This window comes from Propithecus coquereli, unplaced genomic scaffold (genome assembly GCF_000956105.1).
Source record: "Propithecus coquereli isolate 6110/MARCELLA unplaced genomic scaffold, Pcoq_1.0 Scaffold69, whole genome shotgun sequence".
NCBI classification, from domain to species: domain Eukaryota; kingdom Metazoa; phylum Chordata; class Mammalia; order Primates; family Indriidae; genus Propithecus; species Propithecus coquereli.
The window spans coordinates 3,941,765-3,961,670 of record NW_012152951.1 but is presented as its reverse complement, the minus strand read 5'-3'; the positions used below and the strand labels follow the sequence as shown (position 1 = coordinate 3,961,670).

General features: G+C 42.3%; 2 protein-coding genes across 3 annotated transcripts in view; one reads left to right on the top strand and one right to left on the bottom strand.

Annotated features, from left to right (window-relative positions):
• Window positions 1-5,823, bottom strand: part of CDNF (cerebral dopamine neurotrophic factor) — a 26,424-nt gene extending 20,601 nt beyond the window's left edge. The window contains exon 1 of the mRNA XM_012660906.1: window positions 5,605-5,823. Coding sequence (XP_012516360.1) covers window positions 5,605-5,823 — 219 coding nt within the window. The remainder of the gene's footprint in view (window positions 1-5,604) is intronic.
• A 390-nt stretch (window positions 5,824-6,213) lies between these two features.
• LOC105823695 (heat shock 70 kDa protein 14-like) lies at window positions 6,214-12,446 on the top strand. 2 transcript variants are annotated; one of them, XM_012660954.1, is made up of 5 exons: window positions 6,214-6,359; window positions 7,424-7,504; window positions 7,579-7,661; window positions 9,823-10,545; window positions 11,072-11,595. In XM_012660954.1, exons 4-5 carry the CDS (start codon window positions 9,984-9,986, stop codon window positions 11,593-11,595), a joined length of 1,086 nt encoding a protein of 361 aa, XP_012516408.1. In that variant the 5' UTR covers window positions 6,214-6,359; window positions 7,424-7,504; window positions 7,579-7,661; window positions 9,823-9,983. The 2 variants fall into 2 exon arrangements, with proteins under 2 accessions (XP_012516408.1, XP_012516409.1); XM_012660955.1 differs by lacking the exon at window positions 9,823-10,545 and having other exon boundaries at window positions 6,236-6,359; window positions 11,072-12,446.
• The last annotated feature ends 7,460 nt before the right edge of the window (window positions 12,447-19,906 follow it).

Below are 19,906 nucleotides of genomic sequence, written 5' to 3'. Positions count from 1 at the left end.
ATATTTCTTAAGCATTATATATACAATGTTTATATATATGATATACATATATATCATGTATTCTATGCCTGATCATTCCAATACCTGAAGTCTTTGCAGGTATGCTTCTTCTGTCTCTTGTCTCAACTGGCTGTCGCTTATTGTGCCTTTCTTCCCTGTGGATTTGTGACTTTTCTGAATGGGAGCTTTATTTCTTACAACTTTAACTGTACCAATTCTTTGAGGACTAGGTCGAATGTGTGTTCCCGCAGAGAAGATTCACATTCACGGATGCCTAAGGGTACTATCTACTTAAAATCACTTTAAACAAAATTCTCAGTTCGGGATATTTCAGATCATCCAAGCAGTGTGAATGCAGTCTTCCACCCACAGCTTATAATTATGAGTTATCAAGAAATATATACATATTTTGCTTTTGCGCAGTAAAAAGTTTGTTATACAATTTCCTTTTAGTTTCTAAAGATAGAAGTAGACTGTGGTTATTTTCAGTTCACCCTTTATCATAAAGGGCTAGGTCTTTGGGGTGCCAAGTTAATTGGGGGAGGATCTGCTATTACACTCCTAACCTGGGAACTCCTGGATTTTGTCTTCACTTTGCCAAAACCATGAAAACCTCAGTTAGAACACCTGGAATGCTCTCAAGGCAAAGCTGGCTGCACGTTCTTTTGTACCTTCTTTGGCTCCCATTTTCACTTTGTTTTTGGCTTCTGGGTATACTTTCCCAGCCAACACTTTAAAATATTTTTAAATTTTTATATTTTATCCCATATTTTTGTGTCCAGATGGAGGGCCAGTCATGTCATCTTTTAGAGCTTAAAGTCGTATATATTCATTTCTAATGCTATTAATGGGAACAGAACACTAAATATAAGAGCCAGTCATTCATACTTTTAACAAATATTTATCGAGCTACTAGTAAGCTCAAGACAGTAGGTTCCTGAGATTTGGAAATGAGGAAAACAAAGTCCTTACCCTCAAGGGTTATGTTCTGTTGAATAAAGAAAAGTATCTGTGGCTAAGAAGAAAAATAAACCTGCAAAAGGGGATAAGGGTGACAAGGTAATAGTATTATTCTAAATGGGGTGGTCTGGGAAGGCCTCTTGGATAAAGTGCTATTTGAACAGACACCTGAAGGAAGTGAGAGACCAACTTAAGAGGATTGCTTGAGGAAGAACTCTTAGGCAGAAGGAATAGCAAAGGCTCCAGTGCAAAGGTTCTATCACAGGAGTGTCCTTGATGGGTCCAAAAAACAGTAAGAGGGCCAGTGTGGCTAACGCAGTGTGGGCAAGAGGGAGACGAATAGAAAATGAGGTCAAACAGACAGCAGCATGCCAAGTCATCCAGGGCCTTTGGATCTTACTCAGAGAAGGGAAGCCATTAAAAGTTTTGAATAGAGAAGGACTATGGTCTGACATTTTCCATCTTTCATCTGACATGATTTTTAAAGTATGTCTCTGAAGGTTGTCTTGAGAATGGACTATAAGGAAGCAAGAATGAAAGCAGAAAGATAAGTTTGGAGGTTCTAAAAATAGCTGCATCTCTTAGGCCAGGGTGGTAGCATTGGAGGTGATGAGAAGTGGTTGGTTGGACTCTGGACATATTTTGAAGGAAGATACAAAAGAATTTGCTAATGGGCTGGATGTGACATGTCAGAGAGGGAGAGGGAGAGGGAAAGAGGAGTCAAGAGTAATTCCAATGACTTTGGCCTAAGAAACAAACTGTGGAGTTGCTGAAATGGGGAAGACTGCAGCAGCAGTAAGTTTGTGAAGACAAGCAGGAACCTAGTCTTGACATATGAAGTTCTAGACACTTCCAAGAATCTGTGGTGGTTAATTTTATGTGTCAAGTTAGAGAATGTTTTTGAATGAGATTAACATTTAAATCAATGCACTTCGGGTGAAGCAGATTGCCTTCCATAATGTGGGTGGGTCTCATCCAATTAGTTGAAGACCTGAATAGAATAAAATAGACCAGACTCCCCAAGCAAGAGGGAATTCTCCAGTGCACTGACTGCCTTCAGACTGCATCTGCACTGTTGGCCTTGCTGGTTCTCCAGCCTGCGGTCCCACACTACAGATTTCGGACTTTCCAGCCTTCATAATCCTGTGAGCCAATTCCTTACAATAAATCTTTCTCTCTCTCTCCATATATGTGTATATGTGTGTGTGTGTGTGTGTGTGTATGAAATGGAGATTAAGGAAATATATCCTATTGGTTTTGTTTCTCTGGAAAACCTGACTAATACAACATCCAACTGGAAACAGAGAGCAGGCATGGATATATAAATCTGGAGATCAGGGGTGAGGTCTAGGATGAACATGTAAATTTGCAAGTCATCAACATTCAAATAGTATTTTTGAGAAGAGACCACAGAGTAAGAGGAGATGGAAAAGAGACATAGTCCCAGGTCTCAGCCTTGTGAAACTCCAACGTTCAGAAATTGGGAAGATGGGAAAGAACCAGAAAAAGACTGAAAGCAGCAGCCAGTGAGGTGGGATGAGAAGAAAGCACGAATGTTGTCCCAAAAGGCAAGTGAAGACAGGGTTAAAAGGACATAACTGATCAGCTATGTTAAAGGCTACTGATAGAATGTGAAAAATGAGACCTCTCCCAACATATATTTTGCTGAGTTTAATTAACAAATATGTCACGCATTCAAAGAAGACACCTGTTTTAATGAACAGTGCTACAAGTCAGCAGAAACTATCATCAAAGTCTCCTAAGTGACCTCTATTCCTGTCTTCCTACAACCCAGCACTCAAGTGCCTCATAGCTCTTACCCTGCTTTCCACAATATGCCTTTATATGATTCCTATACCTCAACTGTCATTCTGTATTGTCTAGGTACGTGATGAGTTAGAAATTCTTGTGCTTTTCAAGGTATACATGTGACTAAGATACACAAAATTTTATCACCGTATATACGCACACATTTGTTCAACAAATCGAGTGCCTACCAGATGCCATGCACTATAGTAGCTGTTGGAAATAATCTGGCGAGAGAAATAGTCTTGACTTTCAGATTGCACAGTTGCATGGAGGAGACCAAAACAATTATTAAACGATAGGAGGAGTGTACTAGATACTGTGGGAAAACAAAGGAGAGACCTCTGGAAGAAACTGGGAAATCGTGAAAGATATTAAATGAGGAGGTAACATGACAACTCTGCCAGGAGACTAGACAGGAGGGAGGCAGGTGGCAGGAAGAATGCTCTTGTAGCAGTGAGGAAGGTAAAAATGGTGAAGGTCTGTAACAAGGCATTGGACCTGGGTAAGGAGAAAGGAGTAGAGTCAGTCTGGAGGTAGAATCAATGGACACAATGATTGGCTATCAGGGAAAAGGAAGAAAGATTAGTCTGGAGTTTCTAAAGGGGGTGTTCAGTAGTCAATTAGAGGCAAGGTCTGGAACTCTAGAAAGGAGGCAGGTTGGACACAAAGGTTTGGGATGTATCAGACTGTAGGTAAATTGATTTCGATTGCACAGAATAAAGACTGTGTAGACTGAGAAGAGATAAGGGCAGAGGGCAGAACCCCAGAAAATCCTAGTATTTAAGCCACGGCTAGAGGATTGGAAGCCCACAAAGATGCTTTGGACAAGTGGGCACAGAAATAGGAAGCAAAGGCGAGGAAAAAAGTAGTGTCACTGCATTCAAGGGAAGAAAGTTTCCGAAAGGGAAAGAAGTCAAGGCGAGAAGGGACACTCATTCCTCAGACTTACACAAAGAGAATCATAAATCACTAAACAAATGAGTAACTTAAGGTTCCTGGGATGTCTTTTATTGTTATATAACTTCAGATAATCATATGCTTTTTATTTATGTTGTAGTTTTTTGTTTATTAAAGATAGTCCGGTAAGTGAATCTATAATTATTTCAAAATAAGAAAGTTTTTTTTAAAATAGTGCTATAATAATATAATCCTTTTAAAGAGATCCAGAAATATTTACATGTTTCCAGTAAGCTTCACATTACCTAACACAAAGCTCACAAACTTAAATATCCACAGGCAAGGAAAATGAATGAGTTAAGCAATTTGAGTCTAAGCTAAAAAACAAGACAAAACAAAACAAAACACCCCCTCGAGACCTGGGGAACACATATGCTTTTTAAAAAGAACAGGCACAACTAATTCTTACTACATGGCCACATGGGCCAGTCATGTTGGGTCATCTGGTTTTCTGAAAAAAGCCAGAAATCTGAATTTTTCTATGAAATCTCCCAATTCTAAAATGTAACTGACTAACTTAAATATTTTCAAAATACTTCGTAAACTTAACAAAATACATCAATAGATCTGAGGTGGCTCATGAACCATCCGTTTTGTTTTTTTTTTAACTTTGCTCTAGTATACATAATATAGCATTTTAATCTTACACATTGAGGAGAAATTAAGTTGCAAATAAGAAAGGCTCATAAACAGTAATAGAGCCATATCTAGACTCTAGTTCTTTTTGTCCCCAAACTAATATTTCCTTCCTCTATGATTATACAGCCTCTTTACCTAACAAATGAAATAAATACACAGGTTAGTCAGATACGCAAGTTAATAATCACAACATGCTGTAATAAATTTAGAAAAGACAGCATAAGCTTCACATTTAATTAATCAAAATGCTGTCAATTCTCAAACATTTTTAGGTAGAAGCTGCAGAAAATAAATTACTGATGACTTATCAAATCAACCGTCTATGCCTCACAAATTTGGCTTTAATTGTATAGGATAGAATTCTATGACATCTTTAAGCAAAATTATAACTTAGCTAAACAAATGTCTATATCAAGTTTAAAATATCATGTAGATATTTTAAATTTCTGGAGAAAAAAATTATTGCAGGGCTAATAGAAAGCTGGCCTCCAATTATTAAGACTTTATTTATAGTGCAGACTATACTCATCCATTCTTTAAACATACATTGTGAGCCTACAATTTCCTGTTCAGTGGGGATTGATCCTCAAGCTCAGGGGATATACACTTAATTATTTTCACCAAAACATGAAGTGAGTGCTATAGTACTCCAGGAGGAAAGGGCTAGCGTATCCATTTATCTTCTTTTCTCTTAACAGCTCTCTAAAGTGAAGTATGCTGATTTTGCAAGAGCTTGTGCAAGAGCTTGTCCACAGCCCTAGAGCTTGTGGGCTTGGCGAGACATAGACCCACGTGCTCTGAGTGCAAGTCCACAGCTGAGACACCGTGAACAGCAAAAGGATCGTTCTTTTGTATTCCTCTCCTACCTAAGGAGTTAAGGCACTCCTTTGTAAAGCAACTGTCACCTACAGAATCCTAACAAATGTTTGCCATGACCTCTGATTTAAGCCACCCCAACTCAGTGTCATGTTTTATTTTTCTTCTGGGAGTCACAAATTAGCTTGGACTTCAAAGACGTCTTCTGTGCACGGAGAGGCAAGTCTCGCCGGTTAGAAGCAGCAGAATTAGTCTGGCGCCAGGGTCAGCTGAGTCTAGCAGCGTGTGCACAAAACCTAACCCACATCGTAACCCTCCAGCTTTTATTGCAGCAGTGTAATAGTCACAGCAAAACCATAACGTGGCCTCAAGGTGTCACCGGGCCCAGCTCCAGCTTTTGCCTAGGCGTGGGTTGTGTGAAACCAGGGACAGGGCCCGCATTTGCCGAGTGACATGTAATTTACAGCCAGGGCCGGAGAAGCCAAGGACAACAGCTGCCTGCCGCGCGGTGCCGCCGCCATGCAAGCAGGGCTCACACCGCTCACCTTCACAGTCGGCCCCCTGGCCCTGTGCCGGTACCAGGCTAGAGACCCAGAGCCCCGCGCAAAAGGCCACCACGGTAGCTGGGCTCGCGCACCACATGCTGAGCCCGCAGCTCTAACCGCCGCCGTCACCCGCGCGCACCGCCAGCCGCGCTGCTACAGCTCGCTGGAGCGCCGAGCCCAGGGTGGGAAAGACTCTGCCCCGGGTTGCTAGGACAAATGACGCCACTCAACCGACAGCTTCCATTGGCTCTCACGAAACGGGCACAGAAGGGGGCGGAGCGAAGGCGTCTCTGCCTTTCCCTCCTGCGCTTGGCGCGTGCGCACTCTCACAAGCGCGGCGCAGCTCCCGCGGAGCGCGCAGAGACGCACTAAAGCTATTCGCCCACTCCTCGTGCGGAAAGGAGGGACCTTCACGCTGATTGGTGGCGACGCGCGAGGCCGACGCGGCGGACCGGACGCAGTGGGCGGGCGGGAACGTGAAGTCTCCGCGGTGCGTGCTGGGCCCGTTCGGCGGCCGGTAGCTGTTGCGGCTGCAGGACTCATCGTTGCCGCTGCCACCGCCGGCCCTGCCGCCTCATGGCGGCCATCGGGGTTCACCTGGGCTGCACTTCAGCCTGTGTGGCCGTCTACAAGGTGAGGACTAGGGCCGCTGGGCTACGGCTTCGTGTCGACCACCCAGCTCTCTGGGCGCGGGGTGATCTACAGGCATGAGGACGGCGTGTCGCCGGCCTAGGAACGCCGCGTCGCCGGCCTAGGAACGCCGCTCAGAGTGGCGTTGCTGCAGGGACATTTCGAGGCGAAGGGCAGAGCGGGCCCAGCCTCGTCCCCCGAGGCTCCTCCGGAAAGTCTGCTGCTCTCCCCGGCGGAGGCTCGTGGCGACGCTGGCGCGCGAGGTTGGGGGATGTCGTGGAGGCAGGATGCCGGGAAGGGTCCCAGGGACTGTAGGGCCGCGGGATGCTCGGAGGGTCCCAGGATTCCTGTGGGCGGGTGGTCCTGGGGACGTAGTGACCGCGAGATAGCCAGAGGCTGGTGGTCGCAGAGACCTCAGGGCCGCAGGACGTGCTGAGCTGGGCCGGAAAGTCTAGGACTCAGAGGGGCGGGGTGGCCGCAGTCTAGAACTAGAGCTCTTGATCCTTCGAAGCGTGTCTGGCTGTGAAGCCGGTTGATGGAGCACGCTCTCCGGACTTGGCCTTTCTGCCGGTGAGAGAGAGCTTAACAAGGAGTTGTGGCCTTTCTCTCATCAGTGGGGAGGCGGAAGGAACTGTAATAATGAACTTCCCTGCTACTACTCCCGCGTTTAAATGTCCAGTGGTTTGTAAAGAAAAGCCAAAGGGATTAGTGCTACTTTTTTTGTGTCAAAGGGAAGAAAGATGTATTTGTGGGAGAAGGAAGAGAAATAGAAGGATGACGTAATAATAGGCTTATTATTATTGTGTATAGAAAGGTTTATTATGTTTGATCCAGTTGTTGACTGTGCAGACTGAAAAAATGAGGTCATTCCTCAGGGAATGTAGACCTGTGAAAACTAGGAAATTAATAATAATTAAATCTACAACTTTAAGATGTTGACATAGTAGTTTTTTCTTTCCACGTAGATGGCAAAGTAACACTGGCCCACATATGTCAGAATATGTCTAATGCGACTGTATATTTCATTTCGAAAGAACTAATATAGTTGTGCGTTTTTTTCTCTCTAGGATGGCCGGGCTGATGTGGTTGCAAATGATGCAGGTGACAGAGTTACTCCAGCTGTTGTTGCTTACTCAGAAAATGAAGAGGTACTGTTCTCCTTATTTTTATACTTCGAAATAATTAAACATTACATTCATTGCAATATATTGCTCTTTTTCAGATTGTTGGACTGGCAGCAAAACAAAGTAGAATAAGAAATATTTCAAATACAGTAATGAAAGTAAAGCAGATCCTTGGCAGAAGGTATGGAACAAAATGATACTTTTAAACATGGTAATAAAAACATGTTCATAAATTCTAAGTATAATATGAAATGAAACTTGGGAACACCATAGTTTGGTTTTTTTGTTATTGTTTTTTATGACTGAGTCATTTCAGAGAGTACCCCAGTAGGCTGTTTCTTTTGATGATTATTATGGGATCTTCTAAAGGATGGAATTCACTCAGACATTTCTTGGTGACAGGTCTGTTAGTGTTGATAAATGCAAACATTCATTTAATTTTGATAATTTGCGTCATTCCTAGGTAATAACTTGGACTTTTCACATTCTCATATTTTTTTGATTGAGGGAAATTCAAAGATTTTGTAGGAATTTGAAGAGTTCTTTGCACGGTGGTTGAATTTTGCAAAACCTATTACAATTGGTTATAATTTATATAGATGCTATTGATTTTCCTTAGGGTCTTTTGTGACACTTTGTGGGAAGTAACTTTTCCAGTTGGCTTACAAATTTAATCATTAGAGAAACAGCTTAATTAATGTCTTATGTAAGAATCAGGTCAATCGTCTGTCGTAACTTTAATTAGAAGATTAAAGAGGCTTGCCTCTCCAGACTTCTGTCTCCTCAAATTATAGATTACAGTAATTAAGGGTTTTCATTTTCACTATAGTAGTAATACGTGATAGAGTGTTTTTAAATTTTCAAAGTGCTTTCACATCTATTATTTAATCCTCTCAACATCCCTGTAAAATTGGTAGGACAGGTACTATCTCTCCCCATTTATAGATGAGAAAATCAAGGCACAGAGAAATGTGGCATTTCTAAAATAGTTAGAAGGAGTGAACTAGGTAAGATTGCAGTTCAGTTCTCCTAACCTTCAGCCCCAGTTTCTTTTCTACTTTGTTTAGTGAGAAATTTAAATAGAAATTTCTTCATGTTGATTTTAGGATTCGGAGATTATAGATTAATATTTATTTCTTTTATGTGTATATTTCTTATTTCTTACCTATGTTAAATTGAGCTTGATATTAATTTTTTTCCTTAAGGTATTTATGCACTGAGCCAAAAACTATAGTATTTTAGAGAGAATTCAATATTTTGTGACAATAAATATATTCCCATATCCTTTTACCTATTGACAAACTTAGTACTAATACTAAGCACATTAAAAATAAGTAAGTAGGCAGGACACAGTGGCTCATGCCTGTAGTCCCAGCTAATTGGGAGGCTAAGGCAGGAGGATTGCATGAGCCTAAGAGTTTGAGTGGGAGCTGTGATCGCAGTGCACTCGGTTGGTCATCAGAATGAGACCTTGTCTCAAAAAAGTTGGTCAAATATTTTTAAATCATAAAGTCTGCAGTCTGGACAAAAGGAAGCTGGAATCACTTAGTAGCCAACAGTGTGTCTGTTTTTTTAATTAAACTTTTTATTTTAAGATAATTGTAGTCTTACATGCTGCTGTAAGAAATAATATAGAGACATCTGGCATATTACTGGATTTACTACTTCCCAGTGGTTACATCTTACAAACTATAGTACAGTATCACAACCAAGTTACTGACATTGATATATCCAGATATAGAACATTTCCTTAGCAATGTTTTTCTTTCTTTTATGCTGCTATTTGGGGGCAGATGGTTACAGTAATGATGTGGCTGTCTTTTGCCATATTATGCAAAAAGTCTTATATTAGCAGAACAACTCAAGCTCAGTTTTCTAGCCCTGAAAGTTACCTTTTAGCAAAGGAGTAGAATGGTGACAGTCGGATAGGTAACACAGCCACAGTGTGATTCTTAGGTCAAGATCAGTAAAGCATGAGCACCTTTTAGACTATGGCTACACCATGGTCCTTCTAGGGCTTCTCCAGAGTTAGCTGCCTCATGGTCCACGTTGCTTTCCCTCTCCGCCTGTCCTACTCACCAGTCAATGGTGATTTTTACAGATTCATAGTTGTACCAGGTCTCAGCCTTAGAAACATTTGGCCCTTTATGGACGAGCCAGTCCTTTTGCAAGCCATTAAGCCCCTGGTCCAGTATCCATCCTGGGCAGACTCCCAAAGTGGAGCTTTCTCAGTCTTGGGCTCATGCCTATTTATGACTTACTCACACGTAGCACCACTTAACTTGCTGCCAAAATTATCCTTACGCTCTCCCTGTAACTCTCATTCCCCTGTGGCCTTCCAGCCAGAAATTCAGTGCTTGGACCTGGCTTCTCAGCAGTTGTCCCTGAGAGGGAAGAATCGGCTGGCTCCTGGAAATACACTGAGAACACACAGAGCTTCCCCACACCTTCAGAGTTGCACCTTGCCGCACAGGAGCTTTCCAGCCTTCCTTCCCAACGTGCCATGGCCAGTACCAATAGCAGTGCGGGCATCCGGTGGTCCAGACAGGAGACACGAACTCTCCTCTCCATACTAGGCGAGGCAGAGTATATTCAGCGCCTCCAGACTGTGCATCACAATGCAGACGTCTATCAGGCTGTGTCTAAGCGAATGCAGCAGGAAGGCTTCCGCCGCACCGAACGTCAGTGCCGCTCCAAGTTTAAAGTTCTGAAGGCATTATATTTAAAGGCCTATGTGGCCCATGCCACAAGTATGGGTGACCCACCACACTGCCCATTTTATGATACGTTGGATCAGCTTCTCCGAAATCAGATAGTGACTGACCCAGACAACTTAATGGAGGATGCTGCTTGGGCCAAGCACTGTGATCAGACTTTAGTGGCCTCTGACACACCAGGGAAAGAGGGAACCAGCATTCTGAAAGCAAAAAGGACTCAGGCAGCTGATCTTCAGCCTATCTTGAAAACAGTTAAGGAATCAGATGAGGATTGTCAGCTGAGAATCAGTGACCGGATACGAGAAACCAGTGACCTCGAGGACTCCTGGGATGAATCCCCGGGTGCAGGTAACTCCCAGGCATGTGCAGGATTGGGGTCCCCGAGTCACTTGGTTCTAAACAGCAGTGTATATTTGGATATTGCCCTCCTGAGCATATTCCCTACTTCTGCTACCCCTAATGCTGCCCCTCTTTTTTAAACCTAACAGTAAGATAAAACCTCCAGGTTTTAAAAAGCTATGGCCCTAGATAGGTAAGGTGTTAGAACTCTTCAAACCCCGAAGTGTTCTTTAGAACCAAACTAGTTCTGGCATCATTTGTTATGGGTACTTAGGGATTTGTAGCTATAGAGCAGGTTGGATAGCTACTTGGAAAGGGGTTACAGAAGGCAAAGGGGAAGTTCTGGGGGTAAGATTAAACAGGCCACATTAAAAATGAATGCCCACATTAAAAATGAATTCTTCCAATCCCTGGCAGAAAGGCACCTTTCCAGGAACTGCCATAGTCTTGTAATTGTCTCTAAACTCTGCTGCTGGCTGCAAGCATTCCCTTAGCAGGAGTATCCTCTTTGCAACATTGTTGCTTTGTTTTACAGGGTGCTCTCAAGGGACCCCCAGCTACAGCAACTCCCACAGCCTTTTCAGAGGTGCAGTTGCTCCCTGTCAGAGCAGCCCCATGAGCAGACTGGGTGTGTCCAGGGAGCCCAGTCCCTGCGCCAGCACCAGCCGCAACACTCCTGGTGCAGCCTCCACACCACGGCCTCCGGTCTCCTCTCCCAGAGTTGGTTTTGTTTCTGGTGGGGATAGGCCTTTGACCAGTGAGCCCCCTCCAAGGTGGGCAAGGCGAAGAAGGCGCTCAGTGGCCAGGACTATTGCAGCCGAGTTGGCAGAAAACAGGAGATTGGCACGAGAACTTTCAAAGCGTGAGGAAGAAAAACTGGACAGGCTGATTGCTATTGGTGAGGAGGCCAGTGCTCAGCAAGACACTGCCAATGAGCTCCGCAGGGACGCTGTCATCGCGGTCAGACGTTTGGCGACAGCAGTGGAAGAAGCAACTGGTGCTTTTCAGCTAGGCCTTGAAAAATTGCTTCAGAGGTTGATTTCGAACACCAAAAGCTAGGAACTGATTACAAGAGTTTATTTCCTAAACTGGTAGAAGTCTAGTTCCAACACTTGCTTTGTAGGACCCTGGCTCCTTTTCTGTGTCCTCAGAGAAAAAGAGTGGATGAACCATTAATCTGCAGAGGAGTAGTAGTATACTTGCTGATACCTTTCCCCGAGATTCTCCACTAATTGTAAGACCTTTCAGAAATGTGAGGGGTGGCCTAGTAGAAAATGGATGGAGCCAAGTCCGAGAGAGCTAGTTCGACCTGGCTTTGTCTCTGATGTAAGGCAATTTAGTTTACCTCTCTACAACAGTTTTCCTTATCTGTAAAATGGGGACGATAATAACTCCTGCCCTGCCTACCTCACAGGGTTGTTGTGAGGGTCAAATGGCTAATAGATGTGAAAGAGTTTAAAAGTTTAAAAGCACTATAGACATTTAAGTTATTAATGCATATGACCTTGGCTGCGGTAAGACCAGGGTGCGGCACGTCAGTTTACAAGATACAGAAGTGTGGCTGTATACCATGACCTCATTGCTTGAGTCTTTTTTCACTAGTTTAACTTGACCGCTTCATGGAGTTTGGGATCTTAAGTTTTTAAACCCCTCTGTGGCTCATTAGGCTAGTATCCGTGTTTGTACCTGTATCTCTTACATTTTCACTGCTGTGTCTTTGACATTCCTGCTAAGGAAGCAGTCAGACCATCTTTCCTTCCTTCATTTTACTAGTTCTTAGTCTCCTGTCAATATAAGGATGTAATTAAGAACCAGCAGGGAGTCACAATAGTATGTTATGGTTCCTGTTGATAATCTTTGATATAATTAAATATTGGCTGTTTTATAAAATGTTAAATGTAAGTAAATTCTTCGCTTTCCATAGCATTCGGGTCCCTTTATATGCCTAAGTTATATCTTTAAATTTCGGTTGCCATTTGAGGATTGTGGACACCATTCCCATTCAGGTTATATCAGTTTCCAGTCTTCTTTTAGCTAATTTCATTCTTTTCTGCTAGCTGTTTTTTGTCTAGTATGTTACAGAGGGAAAGCCCTAGAAAACTTGCCTTCAAAGGAACTTTCCAAGGTTACTTTTTCTCAAGTGTCGCAGACAAAAGTCCACGTAGTTAATGGCATACGGTGGAAGAGAACAGCTTTATTTCCCCTTTAGCTTTGGAAACACTAGAGGGTGGTGTGGATAAAGACTGCCTGGAATGGAGGACTTCTTTTAAGCACAAGCCCTCAACAAATGCACCACTCTCATCCCTCCCCCCCACTTCTTTGGAAGAGATGAAGGTGATACGCCAAACTTCCACTTTACTTTAGAAGGGAAGCCAGTACTGGCCATCATTAAACTAACTTAAAGCTTTTAGTGGTTTTCTTAGTACTTTCAGGAAATGCAGATAGGAATCTTTGGGATTTATAAAGCTTCCCTACAGTCCAGAAGCTGGGGGGAAAAAGTGGGCATGTTGGGAGAGGTGAGGTTTTATATTTTGCAGGCACGGGTGCTTAGCTAAATACTGGAAATGCAGATGGGTGGAGAAATGGTCAGAACAACAGTGGGACCGTACCCAGAACCAGGAATAGATGGCAGGTAGACACGCTGCTCAGCGAATGCGCGGTGGACGGGGGAGGCAGCTGGCATGGTGGAGTACGCTGGAATCTAGTTAGAACGCCTGGGTGCCAAACCTTCCCAGTTCGTTTCATCGGGCAAATCCCTTGCCCTTTGCGTGCCTCGGTTTCCTCATCTCTAAATTGAGGGCTTGTGCTAGGTGACTTTTTTCTAGTACCTTCCAGTTCTAAAAATCTTTTAAATAGCATAATTAAAAAAAGGCAAAGTGGAAGTGAATTTAATTGTAATACTTTCAGTCATAGCAGCATATTAGTGTATGTTTGAAATACTGGTAACAATTGTAAGGTAGCATTCTATGGTACTAGTGTTTATTAATACTCATGAACTGAGCACCACACCAGACATACAGATTCCTTCTTTTAAAACGACGTTGAAATGGGTCCAGATATATACATTGTCTCAATTGTCTTAGGTTACTATATGGAAGGGTATATGTCAGTTATAACTGGATAATGCTATTATAGATAGGTAGATTTTTCTGGAGAAACAGGGAAGTACTTGAAGGAGAGTTAGACCTGTACTATATAAACCTAATAATGATATCAGAGTACTTAGGCAGGAATTTCTTGGAGAGGAGTGAAGTGCTGAGGAACAGAAGTGGAGTTGAAGTTCAGAGGTAGTATTGTGAAAATCTCATGGGTAAAGTGACCTGAACATGGGAATAAAACTCAAGGGAAAGGTCCTGAAGAAGTAGACAGAAAAATGCACTAAAAATACTAAGGGGAGAGAAGTTGCAATACTGGGAGACAGCGTGCAAGAAAGCCAGCCAGGAATCTGCTCGTGCGCTAGGCACAGCCATTACACCTGTACCTCCTTGGACAGCCTTTCCACCATTCTATAACTCAGGTTACTCGTCTACAAAGTAGAAAACTCATAATTACTCTACCTACCTCACAGGGGTGTTGTGAGGATCAAAGGAACAGATGAATGTGAGGGTGCTTTTAGACGTGCAAGGCGCTGTCATGTAACAGTACTAGGGAAGGAGACCGGAGAGCAGCACGTGAGTGCAGCCGACCGTAAGGGAAGCCTGAGAAGGGGGAGGAAGAGAAAATGGCATTGCTGATAACGGTTGTGATACAACGGTAGGATTAACGCTGCCTCCTGAAGACCATCATGTAAATGTGGTGCTGTATAAGTATACCAACCCCCCACCACCTTTGTTTTATGTTCAGTAATTTAATCCTGGTGTGGACAAATAAAGTTTTTACTTGTCTGTAGTTGTGGGTCAGTCCCCTGTTTTCTGATGATAGCTGTGATCCTTTGTCGCCTCCATTCTCTGCTTTCCACCTCTCTGGTAACTACTCTCCAGCGTCTGGCCTGTACGTGGCCCTCAGCGCTACACGTGCTTTCTGTCCTCAGATGACAGAGCCCTCTTTGCATGGCAGTTGAGAAATAATTTGCCATTTCTAGTAGTTGTATGGATTCCACAAAATATCCTTCCTGGCAAATTAATCCTGTCTGAGTAGTAGATAACCTACACATAATAGGATAAATTATCCTGGTTGACTTAAATTCTATTTTAAAGAAAACACCAAGAAGTGTCATGCTGGAATTATATTAGGTCATTAAATATGAAATGTCCAATTTTGAATCGAAAGTGTAATTTATTATGTCTCAAACAAGGAGCAGTACAATCAAAGTGTGCACCTAAACTATTGACACAGTTTTGCCACCTTAACAGTAGCTTGTTCATGCCAGCAGCAGAGAAGCCTAGAGAGCGAGTGGTGATGAAACTGTGAAAGGTGTTTTCTCAACTTGTTGAGACCTTGGCTGCGGTAAGACCAGGGTGCGGCACGTCAGTTTACAAGATACAGAAGTATGGCTGTATACCATGACCTCATTGCTTGAGTCTTTTTTCACTAGTTTAACTTGACCGCTTCATGGAGTTTGGGATCTTAAGTTTTTAAACCCCTCTGTGGCTCATTAGGCTAGTATCCACACAACATGTGTTTGTACCTGTATCTCTTACATTTTCACTGCTGTGTCTTTGACATTCCTGCTAAGGAAGCAGTCAGACCATCTTTCCTTCCTTCATTTTACTAGTTCTTAGTCTCCTGTCAATATAAGGATGTAATTAAGAACCAGCAGGGAGTCACAATAGTATGTTATGGTTCCTGTTGATAATCTTTGATATAATTAAATATTGGCTGTTTTATAAAATGTTAAATGTAAGTAAATTCTTCGCTTTCCATAGTATTCGGGTCCCTTTATATGCCTAAGTTATATCTTTAAATTTCGGTTGCCATTTGAGGATTGTGGACACCATTCCCATTCAGATTATATCAGTTTCCAGTCTTCTTTTAGCTAATTTCATTCTTTTCTGCTAGCTGTTTTTTGTCTAGTATGTTACAGAGGGAAAGCCCTAGAAAACTTGCCTTCAAAGGAACTTTCCAAGGTTACTTTTTCTCAAGTGTCGCAGACAAAAGTCCACGTAGTTAATGGCATACGGTGGAAGAGAACAGCTTTATTTCCCCTTTAGCTTTGGAAACACTAGAGGGTGGTGTGGATAAAGACTGCCTGGAATGGAGGACTTCTTTTAAGCACAAGCCCTCAACAAATGCACCACTCTCATCCCTCCCCCCCACTTCTTTGGAAGAGATGAAGGTGATACGCCAAACTTCCACTTTACTTTAGAAGGGAAGCCAGTACTGGCCATCATTAAACTAACTTAAAGCTTTTAGTGGTTTTCTTAGTACTTTCAGGAAATGCAGATAGGAATCTTTGGGATTTATAAAGCTTCCCTACAGTCCAGAAGCTGGGGGGAAAAAGTGGGCATGTTGGGAGAGGTGAGGTTTTATATTTTGCAGGCACGGGTGCTTAGCTAAATACTGGAAATGCAGATGGGTGGAGAAATGGTCAGAACAACAGTGGGACCGTACCCAGAACCAGGAATAGATGGCAGGTAGACACGCTGCTCAGCGAATGTGCGGTGGACGGGGGAGGCAGCTGGCATGGTGGAGTACGCTGGAATCTAGTTAGAACGCCTGGATGCCAAACCTTCCCAGTTCGTTTCATCGGGCAAATCCCTTGCCCTTTGCGTGCCTCGGTTTCCTCATCTCTAAATTGAGGGCTTGTGCTAGGTGACTTTTTTCTAGTACCTTCCAGTTCTAAAAATCTTTTAAATAGCATAATTAAAAAAAGGCAAAGTGGAAGTGAATTTAATTGTAATACTTTCAGTCATAGCAGCATATTAGTGTATGTTTGAAATACTGGTAACAATTGTAAGGTAGCATTCTATGGTACTAGTGTTTATTAATACTCATGAACTGAGCACCACACCAGACATACAGATTCCTTCTTTTAAAAAGACGTTGAAATGGGTCCAGATATATACATTGTCTCAATTGTCTTAGGTCACTATATGGAAGGGTATATGTCAGTTATAACTGGATAATGCTATTATAGATAGGTAGATTTTTCTGGAGAAACAGGGAAGTACTTGAAGGAGAGTTAGACCTGTACTATATAAACCTAATAATGATATCAGAGTACTTAGGCAGGAATTTCTTGGAGAGGAGTGAAGTGCTGAGGAACAGAAGTGGAGTTGAAGTTCAGAGGTAGTATTGTGAAAATCTCATGGGTAAAGTGACCTGAACATGGGAATAAAACTCAAGGGAAAGGTCCTGAAGAAGTAGACAGAAAAATGCACTAAAAATACTAAGGGGAGAGAAGTTGCAATACTGGGAGACAGCGTGCAAGAAAGCCAGCCAGGAATCTGCTCGTGCGCTAGGCACAGCCATTACACCTGTACCTCCTTGGACAGCCTTTCCACCATTCTATAACTCAGGTTACTCGTCTACAAAGTAGAAAACTCATAATTACTCTACCTACCTCACAGGGGTGTTGTGAGGATCAAAGGAACAGATGAATGTGAGGGTGCTTTTAGACGTGCAAGGCGCTGTCATGTAACAGTACTAGGGAAGGAGACCGGAGAGCAGCACGTGAGTGCAGCCGACCGTAAGGGAAGCCTGAGAAGGGGGAGGAAGAGAAAATGGCATTGCTGATAACGGTTGTGATACAACGGTAGGATTAACGCTGCCTCCTGAAGACCATCATGTAAATGTGGTGCTGTATAAGTATACCAACCCCCCACCACCTTTGTTTTATGTTCAGTAATTTAATCCTGGTGTGGACAAATAAAGTTTTTACTTGTCTGTAGTTGTGGGTCAGTCCCCTGTTTTCTGATGATAGCTGTGATCCTTTGTCGCCTCCATTCTCTGCTTTCCACCTCTCTGGTAACTACTCTCCAGCGTCTGGCCTGTACGTGGCCCTCAGCGCTACACGTGCTTTCTGTCCTCAGATGACAGAGCCCTCTTTGCATGGCAGTTGAGAAATAATTTGCCATTTCTAGTAGTTGTATGGATTCCACAAAATATCCTTCCTGGCAAATTAATCCTGTCTGAGTAGTAGATAACCTACACATAATAGGATAAATTATCCTGGTTGACTTAAATTCTATTTTAAAGAAAACACCAAGAAGTGTCATGCTGGAATTATATTAGGTCATTAAATATGAAATGTCCAATTTTGAATCGAAAGTGTAATTTATTATGTCTCAAACAAGGAGCAGTACAATCAAAGTGTGCACCTAAACTATTGACACAGTTTTGCCACCTTAACAGTAGCTTGTTCATGCCAGCAGCAGAGAAGCCTAGAGAGCGAGTGGTGATGAAACTGTGAAAGGTGTTTTCTCAGCTTGTTGAGAATTGAATATTTTTCCTTGCAAGAAATGGTCCAAAGCCTGGAAGAAGTGGTAGTCAGTTGGTGCAAGGTCTGGTGAATACAGTGGATGACAGAGTTTCCAAGTCCAGCCTCTGTAGTTTAAGCAGCATTGTTTGTTCGACACGTGATCGAGCATTGTCTTATAAGAGGATTGTCCTGTCTCTGTTAACGAATCTCAGCTGCTTAATTGCAAGCATACTCATTTCGTCCAAATGTTTGCAGTAGACATCCGCTTAATCAATTAACCAGATTTCATGAAGCTGTAGTGGGTAATACTAGTGCTGGACCACCAGGCAGACACCATTAGCTTTTTTTGATGAATATTTGGTTTTGGACCATGTTTCGGCACTTCATCTTTAACATCTTTAATAAACCATTGTGCTGAACACTTGTGATTGTCAAAAAGAATCCATTTTTCATCACACATAACAATACAGTGTAGAAATGGTTTTCCTTTATGTAGTGACAGCAAAGAAAGGCAAGCTTTGAGATGATGTCTCTGCTGGTGCTCGTTTAATTCACGTGGAACCCATCTATCCAACATGTAGGTTGATGGATTCATTTCCACTACAGCTTTCAGTTCATCATTATCCACCTTGTTCTCAGGCCGCCCACGTGACTCATTTTCGAGATTAAAATCACCAGAACAGAACTTCTCAAACCATTGATGTACTGTGCATTCATCAGCCGCATCCTTCCCAAACACTTCCTTGATACTTTGAGCTGTCTGTACCATATTGGTTCCATGCAGAACTCATACTCAAAAATAACACAAATTTTTGACTTATCCATGGTTTCACAAAAGTTGCTATAAAAAAAATTTGAAAGATAATCACAAGCCAAATGACATGTTTGCAAGATTGAGGATGTACTTTCACAATAAAAATATAACAAATGTCAAAGTGAAATGTCAGATATCAACTGTCAAACTTAGTACTTAAGAAAATCGGACATTTCATACTTAATGACCTAACTTGCACAACCCACTGTAGGCACACTTCATACTTTTTTCCTACTCTTAAAATATTTGTCTGGGATATAGTGTAAGTATTGAGTTTAGAAAAAGGGAGCAGAGGGTTTAGTGGAAAGAATCCTAAACTTGGTATTGAAGATTTGGATGCCAGCCATTAATTATTTGTGTGTCTTTGGATAAGCCACTTACCTGTTTTGTCCCCTATTAATTGATTTTTTAGGTGATAAGGAAATCTGAGGAACCTGCAAATACTCTGGAGTTCTAAGCCAATTAGCCCATTAGTCCTTCTGTTTGCCTCTTACACAGGTTAAGGCCCTCAGATGTCCTGTAACCCTTTAGCAATTAGCCACTATTAATTTTCAGCTCCTTTTACTGAACATTTAAGGTGGTCTCCAAATAGAATAGTCACAGCTTGGAAGAAGGGTTTAGTTTTAGTGGAAGGGTGCTAGTCTATTTCGTCTTAATTTCTAGATGAAATTAAGCCGAGGATCAGATTTCTATTCCTGCTCAAGAGGCAGAAGCACTGTGATCATTGATAGTGTCAGTGGGAGGCAGGATGGGAAAGTGAAAACAATAGTAGCCTGATAGAGAAGACCTGGGCTCAAGGGCTGGCTCTGCCTCTTACGAGCTTATAAGTCACTGCCACTCTCTGAACCTGTTTCAATCTAAAATAATACCTGCCAAACATGCCCCACTTACATGTTGTGAGGATAAAGTGAAATAATATGTGTGAAAACATTTCGTAGTCTGCATAAATTGGTATTTCCAATTTCAGCAACATAGTACCCATTGTTTTAATTTTTCCGTTGCCATATACATTTATTTATTACTTTGGGACATTATTATAAATCTGTCTGTATATATGAATAGCTATAGGACTCTGCACATTTCGATATACAACATTTATATGTTCACTCTACCTTCTGGTTTTTGGTGTTGATTTATGTCCAGAAACCAGGCAACAAAGACGGTCTTCACTATTTTGTTTTGTCCTTGGTTTGTTA

Coding starts and splice junctions, on each gene's coding strand:
- LOC105823695 (XM_012660954.1), top strand. CDS start 9,984: ATGGCCAGTACCAATAGCAGTGCGGGCATCCGGTGGTCCAGACAGGAG. Junction 10,546..11,071: donor GGATGAATCCCCGGGTGCAG/GTAACTCCCAGG, acceptor TTTGTTTTACAG/GGTGCTCTCAAGGGACCCCC.